General features: G+C 40.0%; 1 protein-coding gene across 5 annotated transcripts in view; it reads left to right on the plus strand.

Annotated features, from left to right (window-relative positions):
- Nucleotides 1-21,852, plus strand: part of EBF2 (EBF transcription factor 2) — a 144,876-nt gene extending 123,024 nt beyond the window's left edge. For 3 of the 5 annotated variants that reach the window (XM_072846108.1, XM_072846109.1, XM_072846110.1), the window contains 6 exons: nt 7,709-7,797; nt 8,930-8,995; nt 9,103-9,280; nt 10,754-10,939; nt 12,534-12,701; nt 21,821-21,852. In XM_072846108.1, coding sequence (XP_072702209.1) covers nt 7,709-7,797; nt 8,930-8,995; nt 9,103-9,280; nt 10,754-10,939; nt 12,534-12,701; nt 21,821-21,852 — 719 coding nt within the window. The remainder of the gene's footprint in view (nt 1-7,708; nt 7,798-8,929; nt 8,996-9,102; nt 9,281-10,753; nt 10,940-12,533; nt 12,702-21,820) is intronic. The other 2 variants (XM_072846111.1, XM_072846112.1) reach the window with 2 other exon arrangements.
- The last annotated feature ends 2,006 nt before the right edge of the window (nt 21,853-23,858 follow it).

A 23,858-nucleotide genomic window follows, 5' to 3' on the forward strand; every position in this document is an offset into this window, starting at 1 on the left:
TCTGAGCAGGCTAAACCTATCTCCTTTTCCTGAGACATAACTGGCAAAGCCATCAAACAGGGTAAAGATTCAAATCTGCATGAAAATACAATCATGTTCCTAAAGAGGTGGGACAGGTTAACTTGCCGGAGTCTGGCACTCCTTAAGCAAAGGCACAACGGTGTCATTGATTCATGTGCAGTACCGGGCTTGCAGGGGCTCTGCTAGGCCTGATGCGTTGACCTTCAGAGAAAAAGAGACGGTTAATTCTTTAGTTATTATCACAGATTTAAATGTAAAGTTCTTCTGTGCCATTTTCTACTTCTTGAGGCCTTGCTCTCACAGTGTCTTCAACACAAGCATTACTGAGGGCCACCACCTGTGTGCTGTTGGTACCTGTGCTGAAAGAGGTTTAGGAATGGAGTGATACAGAGATGTGTAACAGAAATGTGCGTTCCTCTATGAAGAAAAGTATTCTTATTATTGCAAAGCTGTTTTAAGTGCAAGACTAACTTGTACCATCTAGGGGGGACTTGAGTCAGACTGCAGTGCAGTTCTTTGCCACGTTAGTTAGAGTGCTTCCACAAAAAAGGACATGAAGATGGAGCCAGCAGAAGAGAAGAAAGTTAAATATACTATCCCTGTTTTACTGCTGTTATTGGCATAGGGATATCTGTTAGCATTCTCTGAGGAGTGAGTGGGTGCTTACTGCCATATGTTACAAAACAGCATTTCACAGAAGATGCCGCGCTGTTAGAGCGAGGGTAGAACAGACAACTTTTCAATCCGTCTATTCAAGAACCTGCAGTTCTCCCACCGTGGCAGGCAAAATGATAAACACAGCTATTAGGTAGAGGCTCACCTGTGTAATCAATTCCCCCAGGCTGTTGCTGCTAATAGCAGTAAAAACAACTTCTAAGCTATGAAAATAACATGGTGGCATTTTTTTTTCTTTCTGTGGCTGTGCTATCAGAAAACTGCTGTGATCCTGCTGTGAACAAATGCATTGATTTTTAACCTAGACAAGCCATATTGAGGCAGTCAAGGTCCTTCTGCCTGTAAGTTTTCTTCAGAACTTCCACAACAACTTTTGAACCTCTTGACCAATTTCTGTCAGATTTCATCAGAAAGGTAGGAGCATCAAAGATGAGCAGTACCAGCACATTTTTGTGAAAATGGAAAATGGTAAGGGAGATCTGAATTAATCCTCCACCGAAAGAAAGGGTGAAGAGCTCAACCAGCAGAGAAGCTACCAGAAAACAGCCTCAAGAAACCAGGTTGTTTGAATGTCACTGCCCACAGAATGCATGTGTGTATCCATAGCGCTCCGTAAAATATGCTCAGTAGCAGCAGCACAGAAGTGCAGCTAATTGTTGGGTAGAGTGTAGTAGACAAATAATATATAAAATACTGAAGAGGAAAGTTCAATAGATTTTATAATTATTGGTAAGGTAGTCCTGTGCATCGTAATGAAAATCTGGGGGGTTTTTGGTGATAATTGACGTTTATTATTTTCTTGATACTTTTAGTACTTTATATTGCAATATATTCCTCTGAGCTGTCACAAAGTTTGTAGATAACATGTCAGAGAATGCAGTAGGCTTGGAGACACAAATAAGACCACTTCCCTCCTGAATTGTAGTTGCCTCTATAAATGACAATTTCTCCTCTAAATACCTTCCCTTTACATTCAGCTTGCACTTGGCAAAACCCTAAGAAACGCAGAGGCATTAATATCAAGCCCAGGAGACTGGAAAGTGTGAAATCCTGCAAACTAAAAGCACAGGAAGATGTAGTTCTGTCAGAACTAGTAACAGCAGCAACAACTAGCAGCCCCGGTACTATCAGGGTCATGTTGTATTAAGTCCTTCATAATTACTAAGTGCTGGGATATAACCTCAAATGAAAAGCACGAAGGGTCAAGTCACATGAAAAATACTGAGTAGCTGGCTATAGGTACTTCACAGGTATAACACGAATAATTATTCATATAAAACCAGACCTCAGAGGGTTCATCAGGGCCTCACTGCATCAGACATGGGCAACCCGTTACAGAAAGACACATGCTTCCATTTTATACATGAGCCATTGCCACAGAAGGACGAATAACCACTTGCCTGTGGTTATACAGGAAAGCTGATGATAGATGAGGAAATAGAGCTCTCAGGTTCTAGTCATATCCTTTAATCACCAGAACACCAATACTCTTCTAAAACATGGAAACGGAAAAACAATGATCTTTGTTAGTATTGTGTGTATCTGCCTATGCCCTCAATATTTACTATACAATCAAATATTAATGTTTGACCTGATTATACTTGAGCTTTTTTTTTTTTTTAAGAGTCACAATAAGACAGGTTGTTTGAAGAAGAAAATGATAAACTGTTGAAAAGATGAATATAAAAATTAGATATAAATTTCAAGGGTAAATCTAAATGCCACAGTGGAGCTGTTATGGGAGCTCATACACGTCCTGTAATGTGTATTTATAATAGGCTCCTTGCAAAGTGTGCTGTGCTAGCATTGCTGTAGTTATGGTTCTGTCAGCGTTTCCACTCTTAAGTGCTATCATTCAGGGTGCTGCAACTCAGCCATCAAATTCCTCTCATCACCAAAATGTGATGCGTGGACTGTTCCATAAGGTTCCCAGATGGAACACTTCTGTAAGAGTGAAGCCAACAGGATTCTGTGGACATCTAACGGTGCACTACAGAGTATAGCAAAAATCTAGAGAAATGGCTTGTTATATGTTAATGGCAGTTGCCGAACCAACTTACATACTTTAGTAGTTAAGTGTATACTTAAAGTGAGAGACAAAAAGTCTTATTTTTAAATCACCACAACTAAACATTTAGTCCCCGTGTGTACCTTAATCTGGTGAGAATCCAGGTGACACATACATCTCCATGTTCTGAATTACTTTTCTTTCATCAGCTGTTCCTAGAATAATAAGACATGTGTTTTCTGCTGCTAATCTAGCAGTAGCCTCATATTCTGCTTTCAATACTACACAAATTCAAATTCTCTGCCGCTGTAAGTAGTTCCGTGATAGTTCCCTTGACTTTAATAACGCTTACATCAGTTTACCCCAGCTGAGGATATGCCTCATAGGCTTTCGTATCTTAAGTTTGATCACAGCTCTGCATTTACTTTGTCATAGAGATGCTAACCTGGAAATGTGTGTAACAGGGAGATTTTGAACATAATTTTCCTTGCTGGGCAGAAATCCTCCAGGGGTTAACTTGTCAGAGCAATGCAATATAAAATAATCTGTAGGATATGTTGGACTCCAGGGTTGTACTGTCAGGGAGTCCAACATATCCTACAGATTATTGCCCTGTCCAACTGTACAGTCTCTGTGCCAGGTACCGAGGATAGGAGGGTACTGGTTTGCTAAAGCTTGTGAGTAGATTTGAGAAGGTCTTGTTATCTGCTTGTGGGAAACAACTCTTACAAGGATGGAGTGAGCTCTACTAAATGGGAAGAGCAAGTTCACTTGGCCAGAACACAACTGATGTGACAGAGAGCATTTGCAGAGAACAGCTCCTACCACTGCTTTAGCCTATGAAAGACACGCGCAATAGGAGGCAACGCTGTCTTGGGAGGAGGGTGTTTGGAACAGCTGTTACCAACAGCGGACCACCGGCAGTACGCTTCTAGCAGCATCCTTCCAACTCCAGACCACAATGTACCCCTCGGAGCAGGCTGACCAGTGTGTTTGTACCTCCCAAGCCCAGGATTAGCATGATTATAGCAAGCGAGCTTCTGTAGCCAGCAACATGGAAATGTTTTATTCTGTAGGGTGAATACCAAGCATCACTCTGCTGTTGGCTTGAGTGAAGGTAGTTGCTAGTGCAAAATTGGAATTTAAGGCCACTGGTGCCTTTTTCTCTGTGTTAACATCTGTAAGAAGGTTAGCCATCACTGCAAATGCTGTGCTCCCTCTGGCTCAGTTTTCTGGGTTCAGGGTATTTCTAGAGGTATGCGTACTTTGTTTCTTCTCATTCATACTTTGCAAACAGAGGACTTGCTGCCCTTTGGTCTGCTTCATGGAGTAAAGCAAAGATGAGCTGCAGAACTTTGCTAAGGTCCTTGAATGTGGCCCTTTTTTGATTGGCGGAGAGGAAGAGTGCGCATCTCCCAAGGCGTACACTGGCAATATCAGAACGAGCTGTCACTCATGGTAAATTGTGCAGATCTTCATAACATCATCTTCCTTCAACAGTCTTATGTGCTTTGATGTGTGGTGAAATAATTAATACTTTAAATGTCAGCACTGTTATCATTCGGTATCTGAGTTAGTCCCCATTGAGATGAATGGGACTGAGCTGTTGTTTCAGGTTTTGCAAATGCAGACAGATGTCATGGCATCAGTTGCTCAAGTGTGAGAATTTTTTTTTTTCTCCTATTCCAGTGAGTCATAGTAGCTGGAGACTTGTATTTAAAATGAAAGCATTTCAAATGGTGCAGTGGATTTTGGAGGGTAAGGAACAATATAAAAGCAGCAGCACTGCACCATACTCTATTTGAGCCTTGTCATAAAGAAGGTCAGGCAGGCTGTGGGGCGTTTAGACCTCTCCCTACTGCTGACTGTAACAATTCTGTTGTTAAAACAGTTATGCTAGAGTGAAGTTTATAGACTAACCGACAATTTAGTTTGTTCACTAGATGGTTGCTCTTTCTTTGCATACATTATATCATGTCCTGTACAATTTTTTTAAGCTATGCTCTGGTAAATTCAAGAGACCCCTTTTGCCTGAAACACTGGATTTGAGAGTTGCCAAAGGGATTTTGCTGTACCTGAACTGGTTTTCTTGGGGGTTTCATGTCAGCGATCTGATTTGTAGGAAATAGTGAGCAGCCTGCTTCTGTGTCAGACCCCTTTATGGTCTCTGAATCCATGAACCCAAAAGCATTTGGATATAATTTTGGCACATTTCTATGTAACACATAGATAAATCACTACTGATCCAGTAGGTCTTTTCTTGGTGGGAGTGGTACTGTGGTGAAGCTGTTCAAACTTGCTGGTGGATTCTGCATCGTGCCCTTCAGTCGAAAAGGTACCGTTTACTTCTGCGAATGTTGGATGTTGGTTTTTAAGAGGATTTCATGACAGAGATATTTTTGTTTCATTAATGAGTAAAAGTAGTAGTAGGCAATTTTGTTGCAAGCTGTACAGAAAACCTCTTGTGCTGAAAGACGTAACATACACATTGATTCAAAATGGCTGAGTTCTTCTTAGAACAATTCAACAGTGTTGAGAAATTATTTGCTGCTATTTAGCTATCAGAATGAAAATGTCCATGTTAATCCATTGGAAAAACGTTTGTTGAATAATAGCCAATTTATTATTCCGGAATTAGCATTTTGTATATTCCCATTAGCTATTTTTAGTGAACTATGTCTACATATATGTTTAAATTCCTATATATTTTACATTGCTTTTGCGTAGCTTAAGATATATAACTTAACTGATTAGACTTGTAATCAAGAAGAGAAATGGCACATAAAGATATATAGGCTCTTGAGAGAATTGGCCTATAATTCTCAGGATTATTGGCAAAAATACCCACCCCCCAAAAAAACCCTCTTCCCAAATGGGATGTAGATTCTGTGGCAGTTGAAATGTGTATTATTAAACTCCTTAAGCAAACCAGAATGGCTCCCAGTGGAGAGCAAAGACGTTCTAAGTATAGCCAAGACTAAATTCTCAGGTCTGGGTTTTCTCTACTCAATTCCCACTTGATTATCTCCTGTAATATTTAAACTTCATGCCATGCCATAATTATTTAATAAAAAGTAAATATAAAATGTATCTCAGTGGGGAATGTGACCTTTTACCTTCATGTTGTTATACCAAAGACGGACACAGATAAACGGAGAATCTGGATCAGTGTAATAGTCTGTCTCACTTGATAGTTCCATTCTTCTGGTTGTCTGAGATGGTTATCCTGGAAGGTGCTGAGTACATTTTGGAAGATCCAATAAGTGCCATCAGTGTCTCTTGCAATCAGGTGTTCTCAGCTGTGCTGCTGTCACCAGTTATTGAAAAAAAGTGTGGTGGGTTTGTGTTTTTGTTTTTGTTTGGTTTGTTTTGGTCTTTTTGTTGTTGTTGTTTGTTTGTTTTTTTCCAAAAGAACCACAAATGGTACAAGAGGATAGAAGAAGCTAGCTCTGAATGAGGACAGTGCTAAAGGACTCGCTTACATGCGTTACTTATTAAACGTGTCATGGAACTCTTAGCGAGATTCTCAGCATGAACGTGTCGCTGGAATTATAATGCACATTCTGAAGTATAAGGAAATTCTAAAAAAACATACCTGTAAACACTAGTAATCCTAATGTATTAGAGGCAGTTAAAGCCTATGAGCATGCAGAATGCTACAGAATTGACTTTTGGTTTCTGTATTAATTTGGAGTTTAATTTTGAATAATCAGAAATTAGATTATTATTGCCATGATTTCATAGTAGAGAGTATTAAAGTGTCTGAAGTTTTATGAAATCATCAGCGATGACAGTAGGGCTCTACCAGCTATTACGAACTGAGGATCTGGGTCAAAATATCTTGGTTTATCCACTAGAGATTAACATCATTACAGTGGAGTGGCTATGTATGCATAATAGCCGTACACAATTGAAGAAGTTAATGTGTCTAATGAATAGCTGTGCCCTAGTTTGTGACAGCAAAATGTTGGGGGGGTGTGTGTAAAGTGTTTGTTAGATGAGCAAATACGGTACTCTTGATTTCTGACTGACTGTATAACCAACAGAGTAGAAGACCTGTTCTAATTTGCATTTGTACCATAACTTGCTGTATTACTGCCATGGTCAGTTTTGTCCAGAGTAAATACACTCATCCTTCAAGGAGTATTTTGTGAAAATGCTTCCCTGCTGTATCTTTCAAATTATTCACTCAGCCTTTGATAGATGGTGAGAAGTCAGCATTGGGAACTGGAGCAGTTTTAAGGGAAGAACTCATGCTTTTTTTTGTTCCCTTATTGAGTAAGCCAAACTCACTAGCGTAGCCCTTTGGAATACTTTCAGTTAGAAGTTTTGCAAATAGCATGCGGTGTTCACATAAATTTTGTCATTTGCTTCAACATATCTGCCTCTGAATGCATTTTCTGGAATACTGGCATAAAATGAGCATGTACATTCGGTTCAGCTGTGCCCACCAGAATGAGCCGGCATAGGGTGTGTGTGCACGCATGAGTACACGCATGAATGCACAGAATTCTTCCAAGGCTTAGCTGTAAGCAGAAAGATATCACTAATTCTTTCTTTAACAGATTACAGATACACTGAGGGATTGTCTGGGAGCACCATGCAGTTCATTATACAGATAATGGCAGAAACATCTGTACAATGAAATGGGTGGAGTTGGGGTACCAGGAGTGAGGGGACCTGCTCTGTATAACATGGTCCAACATTAACAGCTTGTGTGTCCCAGCTTTCTTAGTGACAGAGTAAGTATTACCTTTGAAAAGAGGTTAGGGACCCTCATGCAGAAGTTCTTGTAAAGCTTAGCTTACTATTCAGCCTGTCTTACACAGAGTGATCAGGGCTCGCCTGAGCAGTAGGTGATGCACACCTTCTAGGAACCCAGGCAAGGAGACGTGTTCTGTGGCGAAGCTGTGAAATCCATCTTTCTTAGGTAATGAAACTTAAGAGTCATACAAAGATATATACTCATATAATATGGGGTTTTTATTTCTGTTTTCCTTTCAGCTTTAAATGAACCTACCATAGATTATGGTTTCCAAAGACTGCAGAAGGTTATCCCAAGACATCCTGGTGACCCTGAAAGACTAGCTAAGGTAAAATATTTTTAAGCATTTCACTGAGCCCACTAAATGTGTTCTTTCACTTCTAACTTGCAAAAGAGACAGACAAAATTGTATCTTAAATGACAATTACGTCTGAACCTAAGTTCACCAATTAGTTGTAGGTCCAAACAAGAATTTGATCATGTAGAACCCACCGCTACCACTAATTTCTATCTGTTAGAGCTCAAACACTGTGAACTTCTTTTGCTGCTAAAATGGGAGCCCAGTGCAGATATCTTCCCAATTCATATTCATGCTCCTTTGCATTTACCCATACTGGCAAATCTCTGAACCTAAATGATACATGAGAGACATAAAGGATTTGTTGCAGAGGTTTAATCTTAAGGGAATCTTTTAGTAAAAAACACTTAAAGCTGAACTTTTTCTGTAGCAACAACTGCACTACGCATGTGTTGAAACAACTCGGGATTTTATGTATCTGTAATACTGCAGACCGTGTTGATGTGGAACCTAGCACAATGAGAGTGGCATTAATGACTATATTCCTAGATTTTAGTGCCGTACCAAAAGTACCTATTATCATCTTCGCATGATGAAAGACTATTGTATTCAGATAGTATACCGTGTAATTTTTTTCCTACAACCTAACGTAAGATAGCTAAAGTGTTTTATTTGTTAGGTTACCATTATTGAGAAAAAATAAATGGGCAAAATAAATGGAGATTAATCAGATTTTTATGTGTCTATGCAAAAGAATATATTGAAATTCAGTAGGGAACGGAGTTCCTGTTTAAATTGGGTACGTCTGAGCATTGTCTCCACTTTTGAAGCTGGTGTGCTTAAAGCAGCTTCAGGACTACGGAGAGCTCCAAGACAAAGATGGAGCACTGGGCGCACACCACCGGCACCGCTGATGACGTTTCTATCGCACGCACGTCAACGCTTTCCAAAGTGACTGATGATTTTGCACGTCTACTTTGGGATACTCTAAGGGGTTCACTTGTTCAGAGAAGTGGCAAATAACGGCTCTTTAAGGGACCCAGTTTTCAGAACGACCGCACACAAGCACAAGTCACTTCAGAAAATACTAGCCCGTGGTTTTATTTGCGCTGAAATCCTTTTCTGTTAAAATGTCAATTTTATGCATCTGCTCATCCTCCAGGAAATGCTGTTGAAACGAGCTGCTGACCTAGTTGAAGCACTGTATGGAACGCCACATAACAACCAGGTCAGAATGACTGCTCTCGACAGGGGAGTGGTATACGTTCAGGTTTAGTAGTAAGCACCAGAAAATTTCTCCAAGCACGTTTCTGAACTGGTCCCTTCATTCTGCAGGACATCATTCTGAAACGAGCTGCAGACATCGCAGAAGCTCTCTACAGTGTACCAAGGAATCCCGCACAGATCCCTGCACTGTCTAGCTCTCCTGCCCATAGCAGCATGATGGGAATTAACTCCTATGGTAGCCAGTTAGGAGTCAGCATTTCAGAGTCAACACAGGGGAACAACCAAGGTAAGCATTGCGAATAGTATAGTGTTAATTTAAACCATGAAAAATTGAATTTAAACCAAAAAATTTGAACAGTTGCTTCCATAGAAGTTTCTATGTGCTCAGCTTATGAACAGAAAGATGGCTTTAAACTGTCAGCATTAGAAGTGGATGTGTGGTGCCATTTTGGACGATACTATGTCTGCACCAGGTTCCAGTCACCAGATTAGCTATGACTGAAATAATTTTTGATTATTTTTTCATACCAACTTAACCCTGAATTCTCTCCCTGCTCTCCTCAATATCCTTTTTTCTTTTTTGGTTATATCTCTGTTTTTATAAAAGACAAGGACAGCAACTGAAAAAAACTTCTCACAGTTAAAGAGGCGGGGAATTGTCTTTTTTTTTTTTTCTTAAGGCTGCATCTTCAGTGTTAATTTTACCAACTTACCTATGTTGTATGTATTACATTTACTCCAGATATATTATTGATTGTTAGGGAAACGTGCCATAACATGCCATATTAACAGTAATACATCATGGGAACAATATCAACTTTGGGCATATTCTGACTTTTGAATATTTTGATTTTTACCACTCGATTCCAGTAACGTAGAGTCTGTGGTTGACTGCATGACTAGCTGTGTTTAACACACTAAGGCGTTAAACCATGTCATATGAAGTTAATATTACATATGCCATGTCAAAAGTCATCATGTAGATAATTTTGCTAGTTTTTTTTAATAAGGTCTTACCAGCCCTGAATTAGAACGTCATAATATAAATGGGCAGAAATAACCTGACTTGATATCTAAATGGTAACCACTTTTAAAGTAGCTATTGGGTCACATCTTTCTAATGAAGGCTTTTCCGTGGAAAATCCTTTTGCAGCTGTAATAACAGCCTTGTACTTTAATGCTGATAGCTATAGTGTTCTTCAAGTCTCTTCTTGGAGAAAAAAGAGGCTAAATTTTGGTTCTCAAATATTTGTGATTTTTTTTTTTTTAAGACAAAAAATGTTTTTTACTTATCCAGTTTATTCTTTCCCCCAAGTAGAGTATCTTCAAAGTCAAGCTGCCAACTATATATGGGTTATAGTTTCCCCTCAGTAATGCACTTGCTTTATTTGTAATTCATCAATAATTTGAAAAGGGTAACCTCCCTCCTAAAATTGTAGAAAATCCCACATATTATAAATTCTACCTCAGGAAAAGATGAGCACACACATTTTTTTCTAGGTCTTAGAACACATCTCAACTTTTAACAAATCAAATCTGATGAGAAAAGTATACCTCAGTTCACTTCAAAAAGTTAGTTTCTCACATTGTTTTAAAACTTAATATTGCTTAACTTCAAGGCATGTGCATAAAACCCACTGAATTTAATGGTACTTGCTTAAATGCTTTAATTAATCTGGATTTAAGCAGGGAACGTACAGGAGGAAGTTTTAAGCCAAATCCATTGACATGCTTTGAAACGTGTTGGTTTTTTTTTTAGGTTACATTCGTAATACAAGCAGCATCTCACCCCGCGGTTACTCATCCAGTTCCACACCTCAACAGTCCAACTACAGCACTTCCAGCAATAGTATGAATGGCTACAGCAACGTCCCCATGTCAAACCTGGGCGTTCCAGGCTCACCCGGATTCATTAACGGCTCTCCAACAGGATCCCCCTATGGACGTAAGTGCTTTGCTTCTTTTATATTTGATTCTTGCTCCTCCTTAATTTAATGTAGCACATCAAAAAATGCAGCAAGTGATGTCTTTCAAGAGAAGCTATCACGATTTAGTGAAGATTTTTGTAAAAGCTTCTGATTTGCGTTCTGGTGTGTTTTAGTATGAACTAGAAAATGTTCCCATTTTTCAAGAAGAACAGAGGAATATGGGATCCTACTTGTGTTTCCTTCATTTTTTATCCTTTTACAGCTTCCTAACTGGCAAAGGCCACAATGAGAAATGAGGTACAGTTTACAACTTTAGATGATTAAGGAAGTAGCTGTCACTTTTAGCATAGAGACTACTCCGAATCCTATCTGAAAGCCACTCTAAAGTAATTTTTATGTGTGTGACCTGCATTAACAGTAACTGAGAGCTGAATTGTAGATTAATTTCCTGTGAAACCATGTTACCTTGTTAACCAGAAATATAACAACAATGGAATTAATTTGGAAGTTTAGTATTACTGTGTTTCTAGTTACTAGTTTTACCATGAGCAAGTCACTCTTCCTTTCATGCCTTGACTTCCCTCTGGCAAGAGTGTCAGTGTGTACTCTCTCTCTCTGTATATGAGGATGAACAGATTTATTTATCGACTTATTATTTAATTATTTACCCACACTGTAGTTTACAGAGGGTATAGCTCCCAATAATGTCAGGATCATGCCTTTCCAGAAAACACCTGGTATCCTGCAAAATAGTATTTTATTTTATTTTATTTACATTCACAACATCTGCGTAAGGACTGACGCACTTCGCAGTGATGATGAAGGCTCCTTGCTGGTCTGAAACCTGCTAAACCATATCCTCGCAGTTTGAGCTGTGATTTAAGGCTAAGGTGCAACTCAAAGGATGTTTGGGCACTTTTGATACTTCCCCTGTTCTGGAGCTTTGCCATTGACTTCAATAAGGAAAGGACCGGGTCTGCAGCGCACTGTTAACTCTGTTTTCAAACTAATACTTCCATGAGACTTAGGGATTCACTTGAACCCATGTGAAATATGGTTCCTTGTTTTGTTGAGAAATAGCTGATATTTTTCTGGAAAGTAAGCAAACAGTTGCTTAACCAAGCTATTGGGCATATAATGGGACTTTTTCTTGCAAGACACTTCTTTAAAAAGAAGCCAGTTTAGATTCAAATCTAAGCAACAGCTTAAAATATCCCCGCCCCAACTCCAACCAAGGAAATCTTCATTTTTAAAAAGCTGGGGAGGGCACAGGAATTACCAGCCTTCCCAGTTTCCAGAGCACAGACTGTAAGTGGACAGGCCATTACTGTCTACTGTTCGGTCATACTGACTCTGTCTCTCCCTTGATGACTTACCATTTTCTGATATCCTCACCCTTCATTTTAAAAGAATTAAGCACTCTCTTTTCTGAGCTAGTCAATATAACTACCTCTCTACTTCAGACTTACTGTAAACAGCCAAGTCAATGTGAGAATGAGATCTTCTTCCAGAACTGAAATGAGTAATCAGAAGGTAGATATTTTAAGCGGTTTTACCAAACTTGCATAAATGCATTTCTGATGAGGATTCACTTTTTTTTTTCTTTTGCAGTAATGTCTTCAAGTCCAACAGTTGGCTCCTCCAGCACTTCTTCCATCCTTCCGTTCTCCTCTTCCGTCTTTCCTGCTGTCAAACAGAAGAGTGCCTTTGCTCCTGTCATCAGACCCCAAGGGTCTCCTTCTCCTGCCTGCTCTAGTGGCAATGGAAATGGGTTTAGAGGTAAGAAATGTACAATTAATATTCAGCCTGCACCTGTAAAGCACACTGTGTTAGTCTAGGTAAATACAGTAATCATCTGAATACTATTACACGGATATTGCAGGACTCAGTAGTGAAAATCTGACCCAATCCAAGTGGACTAAAGCAATGCGCCAAGCTTTGTCTGTTTGGTTTTAAAACAACAGGGGACAGACACTCATTTATACCAAGAAGGATTTGACCCACGCTGCATTTCAATACCAGCTCTTTTGTGAGGAATGACTTCTCCTTAGGCTTCAGGGACCTGTAAAACAAACGTCTGCCCTGCAGAGTTAATACACAGCTCTGTACATAACAGCCAATGTCTTGAAACCTGCTGCAAGGTTTAGGCTCATACCGGGAATTGAGCCCTATAGTACATTTACAGCCTTTTTAAAGGTGATCTGCAAAACAAATGTGAGTATTAAGATAAGAATGGAAACCTGTACCACATTCTTTCTTTTAACAGGCTGTGGGGGGGCATGCGGCACATAAATACGCTCCAAGTCTCCATAAAAAAAGCCGTTATAGGGCCTGAGAAGTCATCTGGCTCCTTCAGACTTCACTAGAGATACCACAGAAAACACAACTCTGGGAATTCAGCCATGCCAAGAGCCAGTGGTAATTCTAAAATGAGCCCTACAAACCGCACCTGTTGATTTGGGTGCATTATAAATCCTTAGCTAGGCCACAGGGACTTACATAAACTGCGATTATTTTATACAATAAGGAAATTCTAAGTGTGTTGAACAAAAACAGTTACACTTTTAAAAGCTAACTTACAGAATTCTGCTCTATATCTGAAACAGCTTCTTCCCCTGCCCCAATTACATGAAACTCTGTGCTCCTCTAAGACCATCTTCTGCCCATTAGTGAAAGACATTGAGCTACCCATGTAAACGCACAGGGATCACGTTGACAGGGAGTATCATTTCTTTTCCACTCTTTTTAAAGAAGATGACAAGAAGGATTTGAAGCCATTTTTTAAACTATACGTATAGAAAGTTTTGTTGGCCCAAAAGTTGTAGCTGTTTATTCAAACTGTTTAGAAATGGGTTTATCATTGTTGATCTTTTGTGCGATCGTGGCGTCTAAAGCGTCATCATCACGACCTGGTCTGCAGTTAGCTTTTTTCCTTTTTTTGTGGGGGAGGGAGGCAGGGTGTGTTCTTTGTATCAGCTAATGAAGGGATGTATTGATTTCACTGCAGTTTTATAAAAAATGAGAGGGTTTAGCTGTTTTAAGGAACTGTTCCAAGGTAATGTAATTTTAAACTGATTTAGTTAAACATTTAACCAGGAAGGCCTATCAGCTTAAGAACAGTTTGCTTGTTTAGCTTAAGCCAGTTGGACAGTGCTATAATCTAAAGACAAATCAGTGCGTTCAGAATAGATTTAAGTCTGCTTTAAAGTTAAACTTGTCTAACTGCTATGTTGAGAAGGCCTAATTGTTAAGAAGTTACCTGAGGTAGTCCTAATCACAAGTCAGTTCAGTGAGAAAATCACTCAGATTGTTTCTGGGAGACAGAAAAAGGACAGATTAAAAAACCACTGACTTTTTATTTAAGTTAATACTTCTCCTTAACCTACCATGTCTGTCCTGTCTGCTCAAGACCAGGCTTAGCAAGAGTTTATCTCTTTTTTAACCCTTTTGTAAACAGGTAAAGTACTAGAGACCATTTGGTGCCATGCATGCCATTTAGTATTTACAACATTTTTTATCCAATCTATAAATTAGTAATCAATAAGAGATTCTAAAAATGGAACTTAATTATAAAGCTAAAGTCCCAGTCCTCACATCCACCCATCTTTACTGACAAAGGTCCACTCCTGAGGTGTTCAGGATTAATCTGTCAGTTAAGGTTACGATTACTTACTGAAGTAGCTTATGCATATGGAGATGCAGAGACTTGGGCCTGGATAAACCGCCACAAAAGCTATTAACCATATCCCTTTCTTTGTGGGGTATCTCCTTGTACATCAACACCCTGATGCATAAATACAGTAATACGCTATGACTGTTATGTAAATCAGTTTTCAGCAGCTACAGTACCTAGTACAATGGGACTTGTCAGTCAGACTGCAACAACAAGCAACAACAGATGTGACTCCCAGCAAAGGTAGTAGTTGCTTCGCAGAGTCGAACGCGTCTGCCCGAGGTTTGTTATGCCAGGTCTTTGTAACGATTTAACTATTTCAGCCATAGATGCAAATTCTTCTTTCCAACTGAAATATTTAAATTGATGCAAGCTGGGGAGCACATGCTTTGGAAAGGATCCAGATACACACAGCCTGATATCCAAATTAACGTTCCCACAGTGCTGACAGACAGATGTGGCCAGAAAGTCAACAGGAGGGTCCCAAAGAGGCTTCTTGAATGGACTTACCATGCTGCAGCAATGAGAGGTTGTTAATCTCCTCTGCTACGCCATTGCCCTGTACGATAAACTAAGAATAGATGTGCTGGTAATGCAATTTATTTATGTATTTACTTACTTATCGAACTTGGGCGTCACTAAATACTGATGGAGATAGAATAGCAAAAGCACAGAGCAAGCAGTAAGCACATGCAGGCCAAAAGCACATCAAAGCACATCAGCCAAGTGTTTTGACATTACCTCGCAATTTCCCCACCCATAATATGGCGAAAACATCTCCCCAGCGGGGATTTTTTGAGCTTTAATGTAATGTTTGCAACGTACTTTGGCTGCATCTTTTGTTCAAAGGCAAAAGTTTCCTGGTGATACAGTCTCCATCCTACTTACTGCATACTGTTGCAATGAGAATATTAGAAATGCTACCAGCACCTCAGGGCATGCCACTCTGCTTACAAGCAGCAATGAAAATCTGGAATACAGCTTCCACGTATGTTAACCACAGCAGTGTTTAAGCCTGGATTAAAACTAGTCTAAACAGGAGGAGCTGCAACAAGCTTCATCCTCAGAGTAGCATTCCCATTATTCCAGGCAGTTTACGGTACCGCTGGAAATGTTTTTCCAAAAATTTATTTTGGGAGGAAGGTCTTGGTGATGCTTAAAAGCTGCTGGAGACAGGAGGGGCAGCTGGTAGAAAATATATGGTAGCTCAAAAGTATTAGCTAAGCATGAAACTTGCATATCTACTGGCTTTGGGCTGCACAACACAGCCAAGACATGTGAATACCCTCAGATAACCCCCTGTGCCATGTGTTCTTGCTTACCTCTTTCACCTGCCATCTGCTATACATTCTTACAATGTAACAGGACATGATAGGTAGAGAACAAGCAGCAATCCATACTGGACACCACTCACTTCTATATGCTCTCCAAATTGAGAGCAGGTGATCCTGATCAGAACAATTGTGTGCTCCATTCATGTCATATGTCAAGGCAGTTTAAAAAAGGCACTGGGAAGATATAATATGACGTGACGCAACACGGCATGAGAAGTACACAAATGCCTAATCAACTCATCTCAGATGGAAGGCAGCTGATGGGAAAAGCAAGCAAATTGGAAACTGCTGGAACAGCATGGACCGCTGACTGCCCAGATTACCTTTGGCCAGCTCAGCACATCTCAACATAAAAATGCAAGCTCAGTTACAAGGAATAGCAGGCAAGCCCCAGAAGGTCAGATGTTCCATTAACCATCAGGATCCTAGCCAATCGAAGAGGTAGTGAAGTCTGATACCCTTAGGAACAGCCTCAATTTAGCAGAGGGGACATCTGCACTATTCCCTGAAGAAATACAGGTATTTGAGTTGAAGACCCTAATTATTAGTATCTTGTCTTGACAAAGTTAGGGGTGTCAACAGCACTGGGGATTGCAGTCCCCTGGCTTTAAAAGGCTGTGCAAACAGGTAATGAGAAAAATAGTCACTCTGAAAAGTTTGGGATCCCGATGAAATGGCTGGCTTGAGTTTACAGAGCAACGGCTCCTGATTGTTACCAGTCCAGTGCCTGACCTGCTCTTCCATGTTGAAGCCTAGCTCCAGTCAACACTTAAGACACAGCATTTTAAAATAACTCTTCACAGACATTTTCTAACCAGGTGAAATAACAGGGCCATTTCCACCCTAGGAATGTTCAGCAATACGCTTCTGCCTGAATCAGAATGATTCCAGAGCCTAGACAGTGATTTAAGTATGCCAAAGGCTGCAAATGATATATACATTATGTCAATATATATGAAAAATATGTATCTGTCATCTGATTAAATTTGATACATTGGAAGGATCAAGTACATTTTTCTCCCCAGTTTATTGGCAGAGATGTAAGCGGCACAGGCTGCTTCAAAATAAAGAAAACCTTAAGAGATATTTAGAACTTCTTGCTAACACTTAACTAAACAAAAATATCTCCTGTTACTATTAATTACTTGTCTTTCATTTGATGGGATGTTAATTTTGGTCGCTTATCATATGCACAGACTTATTCAGGCTAGACAAGAGCTCCATTTTTAAAGGGAGAAAACAAAAATCTGCCTTTCTTAATGGAAGAAAATACTCAAGACTCTTAGGTGTCGCACACAAAACAGGATATTGGGCAAGATTCAATAGTGACTTCTCCTTTGCAGGTGAAAGCTTAGCCGCTTTCTAGTATAATTGGAAAAACACATAACTGCAGAGCAGCTATACATTCCTGTGCTCTTTAATAATTAAACTAATGCATATATGACTTTGCAAACATATTTTGGTTTTAAGGGTGTTCCTAATTAACTTGAACTAAATCAAAATAATTGTTCAGGCAGCCTTTTGCGCATATACAGCTTAGCACCATGGTGAGAGAGTAGCCACATCAACACAACGCAATAGATGAGGCCAAACTAACTTCTCCGTCTCTTAGCTAGCAATGGTTTTGTCTAGATTTTTAAAAAACATATTACATAAAATACGGTTTAACCTGCTTATCACCTAAAAGAGACAAAAACACTGCGTATTTATAAATATCTCACCTGTCTGTGGTTCGACAATCATGAACGGATGAATGAAAATCTTCCATCCAAATACAGAAGGATTTCTGGGGGGGGGAAAAAAAGTGTTAATTTCCTATGGTGGAAAAAATAAAAAGAAATTCTTTAGGAAAAACTTGAAGCTTTTGGCTACTTTTTAGTGTCTTAGTTGGAATCATCCTTCACAGGCTCTCCACAGAAGCTGTAATTTAGTTCATTTACATTCTAGTATAAAGGATGATGGTGCCCTTCATCCAAGCCATGGATGTTTTCTGCTAAATGAAAGCCAGCTGTGTTTTCTCTATAATTTTCAGTTGATTAGTTACATAATAATAAATGCTAGATAATAAAGGGGTGCGTTGTTTTACAAACGTCTCCGTGGTCTTAATATTGAAAGTAAACCTGCACATTTTCTAGCGGTAGCCACGATGGGAGTCAGAGCTATCAATGAGGTGGAGCCTGCAGGTATAAGTTGCACCTTTTATTAGACCAAATTACACAGAAGCTAGCTCTGCCACCGACAGCTCGGTGGCTTGCAATGTGCAAACCCACCTTTATATACAGGACAGCTCATGCATAGAGATGTTTCTGGCATTGCAGGGTAGGAACGTTCATTTAAGACGCTCAGAGTAGCACCTTAAATGGGAAGAGAGCACTTCGTTTGCCTCTTCCCAGAGCTGTAGCACCGTCAGATTAGAGTGTCCTGGAAACTTCGTGGCAAACCACATGAGAGTGCAAGATGTTTTACATGACAATGCTTGAAAATGCTCAACGCCCATCTTCTCTAGAAAGCAGAGTTTTTAAACCAGGTCACAATTTAGACGCCAACAAAGGATCTGTGCTGTCTGAAGAACTAGAGCAGTGCGTGTGCCCGCATGCGTACAGTTACACAGCAGTAAGCCCCTTTCCAGTTCTTACCAAACGGCTGTTTGAATTGCAGAGAGCTCTGTTCCACTACAAAGCAAGACAGAGCTTTCAGGGGCCACTTGTATACACTGGGCTTATGATCATTATTAATTACACCCATTAAAGGTGCCTATCACCATAGCATCTGGGTACTATCCATGTTTGATTATTTATTTATAAAAAAATTCTCCAACCTTGTGACAATTTTAATCAAGTGTTTCAGCTGATAATTGCAAGCTGTCAAGGTTAATACAATAAGGCTCATCTCTAATTCTTTTTCCATTTCCCTCCAAGAAAAAAAAAAGACCCTCTGGGATAATGACTGTGGTTTCTATATTCCCAACTCATCAGGGAGTGTCCTGCATTGAACCACCTTTATTGAAAAGTTACATCGATTCAATATATAGTAATACAGGCAAAAATAATTACAGCTTTGCTAGCAGTGTAAGACCTTAATCCAAACCTCACAAACATTCAATAAAAAGCGATACAGGCTGGGAATAGGCTTTTGACAGTGCAGCCCCAAAGGGGAGTGGAGGTGGGGTGGAAATGGACAGATGAGGGTATGTAAAAAGCGAGAGACCCGCAGAGCAAAGCCATTTAGATGAGCTGTAGAAAACCAGGTGAGAATGCCAGCCAGTATTCCGCAACCTACCTGTTCTTTGTTGCAGAAGGAGGTGAAGTTGCAACGTTAGGATGAAATGCCCGTGAAACAGTTAGTTGGGCTTTGCTTGTCCTTTCTATGCTCCATTATAGTTTTACCTGACTTTGTCCACTGGCAGGTTCCATCCTAACAACTTCTGAGGAGTATCTCTGCTGGAGCACTTTTACAACCTGCAATGACAAAACAGACTTGGGCTGGGGGGGCAAAAGTAAGGAGAGGAAAGCAGGGACTCGCTACATGCTCCGGGGAAAAGGAAAGGAGGCAAAAGAGGGATCACCAGAACCCCAGGGGTAACGACATGCTCCTCCTGATTGCAGATGGCAGGTTTGCTGTTGCCATGGCTAGTTTGAGTCCAGGACTGCTGGATAACATCATATCTTTAATGATACGGTAAAAGTGTACCTTCCCTTCAATTTAAGGAACTTTCCAAAATGTTGCATCTACAAGCATTCTTAAAACATTTTTGAAGAGACATGGCAGGCAGAAACTCAGGCTTGGTCTTTGCTTTGATCTGCTGAAAGAAGTTTTCCTTGCTTAAAAAAATGAAAATAATGTTGATAACAATGGTATCAGAAAAAAGCATTTATGCCAACATGGCCTATCCCGCTTGGGAACAGAGTTTAAACTACGCCGGCAACAGACCCTGCATGTCTCAAATTAAACCACGCTAGCTACACCAGGGTGTGCCGCCTCTCTGCACAGACGATCTAAACAGCCACAGAAAGAGTCTGGCTATGCCAGGAGAAAAGATTACCGCGGGTACGGACCGGCCGGGCACTGTCTGCGTAAATGCTCCTTTATTTGCTTCAGGCAAAAGGCCCAGCCGGGTTACCGTAGACGAACAGTTTAAATTCTTTGAGCTAACCTGGCAGATTTTGCCTGAAGCAGATGAGGAAGTGCTCACGCAGACTGCTCCAGTGGGATACCTGTGGGATGGCGGCGAGCAGCTGAGGGCACACACTTGCCTCTTCTGCCAGCCCAGCAGAATCTAGAGGAGGGCAGCAATCCATGACGTAAATCAAGTTTTCTTTTCTAGAGGACAGAAAGGCAGGCATGTGGTTAACACACAGGGAGAAGGCTCTCCAGTGTCCAGCTGGGACACTACCGTTAGGATCATTTTTTGGTTTTGGGGGTGAGGAGAAGGGAAAGAGCAGCTTCTTAGTATTATCAAAATCTCTCTTCTTCTAATGCGCCCCGCCCCCAAAAGCAGCCATACAAATATTCACCTACTTTATTTAGGGTTATGTAAATTACCTGATTGAAAATCTGTCTGAAAAATAATAGAAAATTCCTAAGCAATTAAAAAAAGTAGATATTTGACTTAAGACTGTTCGGTTTCACTTTCTCTTTCAGCTATCTGCCAAAATTGGCAGGGACTTCTAGCCCTAGTCAGTTACAAAATATGAAAATATTTATTTTCCGATTGTATTAAATCATAGACCGTATCCACAGTTGTTTAAAATCAACACAGCTCCAATAAAAGAGTCATGTTAGCGGAGGATCTTGCCCTAAGCATTTTTTTAAACACTATGAACATAAGGGTGAAATTAATTCTCAGAGGACCGGGCTTTAAACACATGAATAATCCCACAAATTTCAGTGAACATAAATCTTTGCAGGATTAGGACCCTGCACTGCACTGAGGCCCCTTTGAAAATATGACTCACTCATTTGTTATATAAATACGTATAAACTTAACTTACCCCTCAAAACCTTTGGGAACGGCACCAGTTCCAGGCAGCTTCAAATGTTGCTGTTGTCAGTTATGAAGAATATAGCTGCAATTAAAGGCAGTGAGAGTGACTAATAAATAATTTACATAAGCCCAGTGTTCTGGGAATGTGCCAGGTAAGGCTACAGCGATTCAGACATACGGGGTAAACCAAGCGAGAAAGAGAGGCTGGTCCATTATTTCCACTGAAACTAAATTAGCAAACCCTCGCTCTGGTCATTGTCCAATGAATCGGGACTTGTAATTCTCTGGCTAGGTCCCGTAAGCCGTGCATGGGCGAATTCCCATTTGCTTTCACATCTTTCCCCACTCACACCATAACCCTTTCTGCAAGCAAATGAGCAGGCTGAGTGGGAAGCGCAAGACCCTGCTCGATTCTGGTTTTCAAGAATTATTTTGAGTGTTCGACTTGAGAAAGCATGAGAAGTCCGAATTTTTTGGGACAGTTCTGAGCAGTGTCCATCTCCAAGGACATCTCTCAGGAGATAAGCACCCAAAAATGGTTAGGCCTTTCTGAAAATTCACATACCGAGACTTGAATTAATCCTCTGTCTCCTTTATCCGTTTAAGAACCATGATGGGCCTTGGCTTTTGGTGAATTTACTGTGAAATAGCACGTTGGCCACTGTCCGTGCTCATTGTCAGTCTCACCATCTTAGTTCTCGCTAGGAATCACTTAAGATTCTCACCGCGCTTAGTTCTCACTTAGATCTCATGTAAAAACATTAAAAGAAACTGAAGGTCTAGTTTAACCTGCAAATAAGGCCACTGCTGCGATAACGTGACTGCACACAGAAGGGTGAAGGGCTCAAATATATTTTGTTCCACAAAAATTTGCCAGAATTTCATCTTTGTCAATTTTCTTTTTCAGCCATGACTGGTCTTGTCGTTCCCCCGATGTAAGGAAGAGGCAGCTTTGCTCCTCTCCCTCTTCCCTTTTTTCCTCTTTTTTTCATTTTTCTTTTACAGCACAAAACTACTTATTGTGATGGACCACTAAAAAGAAAAAAATAGCACTACAAGCTCTTTTTTGGGGGAAAGCCAGGCCCAGGAAAAAAAAGGAACATTTTTTATGGATTGGACAAGATAGAAGTCTGCATCTTTTACCTGTTTCATATTTCTGACACAACCACGTCAACTCCTAAAACATTGCGAATGAAGAATCAGCCAAGAGCCAGGATGAACAACAGTTGGCAGAACGGAATCGGAAATGCAAAGTCTTTCTTGAAAGACATGAAACCTTCCTAAGATTTGTAAAATATTGAAAGGAGAAAGAAATTGGCAAAATGATTCAAGCTTGATATTTTGGATACAATTTGTTTTACTTTGTAGGGGAAAAAAGTTGAAGTTTCTATTTTCTATGGAGCCTTTCAGATATCGATTTAGTTTATGCAGAAAAAAATTCAACAAAACAGGGTACCAGCATGAAAGAATTTCTAGGACAAACTGACATGAATGATGGAACTTTGGTGTATGTGTGTATTTGCTTATAGTTTAACCTCTTTAAAAAATGTAAGATGTTTTACAATTATTTAAATAAATAAACTTGTAACTTATTGTATGTAGAGGTAGAAATTAAACCCTTTTTTGGATTTTTTCCTCCAGTTGTACAATGAAGAAAAATGACGCAAAAATGTAGTGATAAGTTTGAGATATATTATTACTGCTGCAATTGCTCCTCACTTCTTCCCTCTCACTGAATTCATGTGCAAGGATGTATAGGATTCTTTCTGATTAACAAAATCAGCAGAAACTTTTACATACGTTGTGGTACACAGGTCACTAATTCACATACGAATTTTCGTCCTCCTCATCTTTCCCCCTTCCATGTTTTGTTTCAGTTGCAATATTCAGGTACTAGGATTAACTGGTAAGTTTCAAAGACCCGAGTGGCACTGAGGGATTTGAACGCATCAGATTTGTCGTGAGGTACTGAGTTTGTTTTATAGAGTCAGTGTATGAATTAGGAGGGAAAGGGTTCTCTAACATACTGTTTTTCCATGTAGTTAGAACACCTTAAGTTCAGTTATACTTCATATTAAGGGTGCATTTATAAAGGGTAAATATGTATTTGAATAATTTATGCACTTTTATCCTGAGTCATTAAAAATGGTAAGTATTTTCCATTTATATATTGAAGTTCATAGAAGTAATCAATTGCTTTGAATTTTTCTGCATTTTAGCTTAAAAAAGTTTAGTTCTCCTTTGCATCTCCTCTCCTGAAATCGGAAGGTGAGAACAAGTCTGATTAAAAAAATCACTAGTTATCTGACTAAACCAGAGACCACTCAAAAGAACGTGACTGTTGGAAAGCCATTTTTAGAGAAAAAAATTAGCTACACTACTTACACCCCGCTAAAATACACACGATTCATAGCTGCATGAATAGTTCTTCCTATGAGAACATCTTTATGTTAACAAATAAACCCTTAATATATGGCCCCTGAAACTGTACTTGTCCGTTTGCCCAGTAGTTTTATCGATGGGTAAGTAAAATAGTGTTCTTGGTGATCCGTATGTATCAAGGTGGTAGAAGGTGTTCAGTTCAGTACTGGACTCAGGATGGTGAACAACTGCGACAACTTGCAGGGCTGAGGTAATTTGGAGCTCATTTGGGGCTATGGTGGAGCTAATTTGGGTTAGTCATAGACTAGAAAGCCTCTGTCTAGATCCATGGTTCAAACCCAGCTGCAACGATTAGCGACTAAGAGGCTTGGTGGTGCGTGTGGTGTACGGCTTGACAGACCCTCCCCTGACGGACAGGCTTTTGGCACAGGACAGCATTTTGCAAACGTGTAAAATCATTCCCTTAAATAGCCCGGGCAGGAAAGCCGACTGCCCGTGAGCCTGCTCCTGGCGCAGACTGCGTGAGAGCAGGGCCTCCCTGAAGCTCCGCTTTCATAGTGTAG

The sequence above is a fragment of the Ciconia boyciana genome, chromosome 25, assembly GCF_034638445.1.
Source record: "Ciconia boyciana chromosome 25, ASM3463844v1, whole genome shotgun sequence".
NCBI classification, from domain to species: domain Eukaryota; kingdom Metazoa; phylum Chordata; class Aves; order Ciconiiformes; family Ciconiidae; genus Ciconia; species Ciconia boyciana.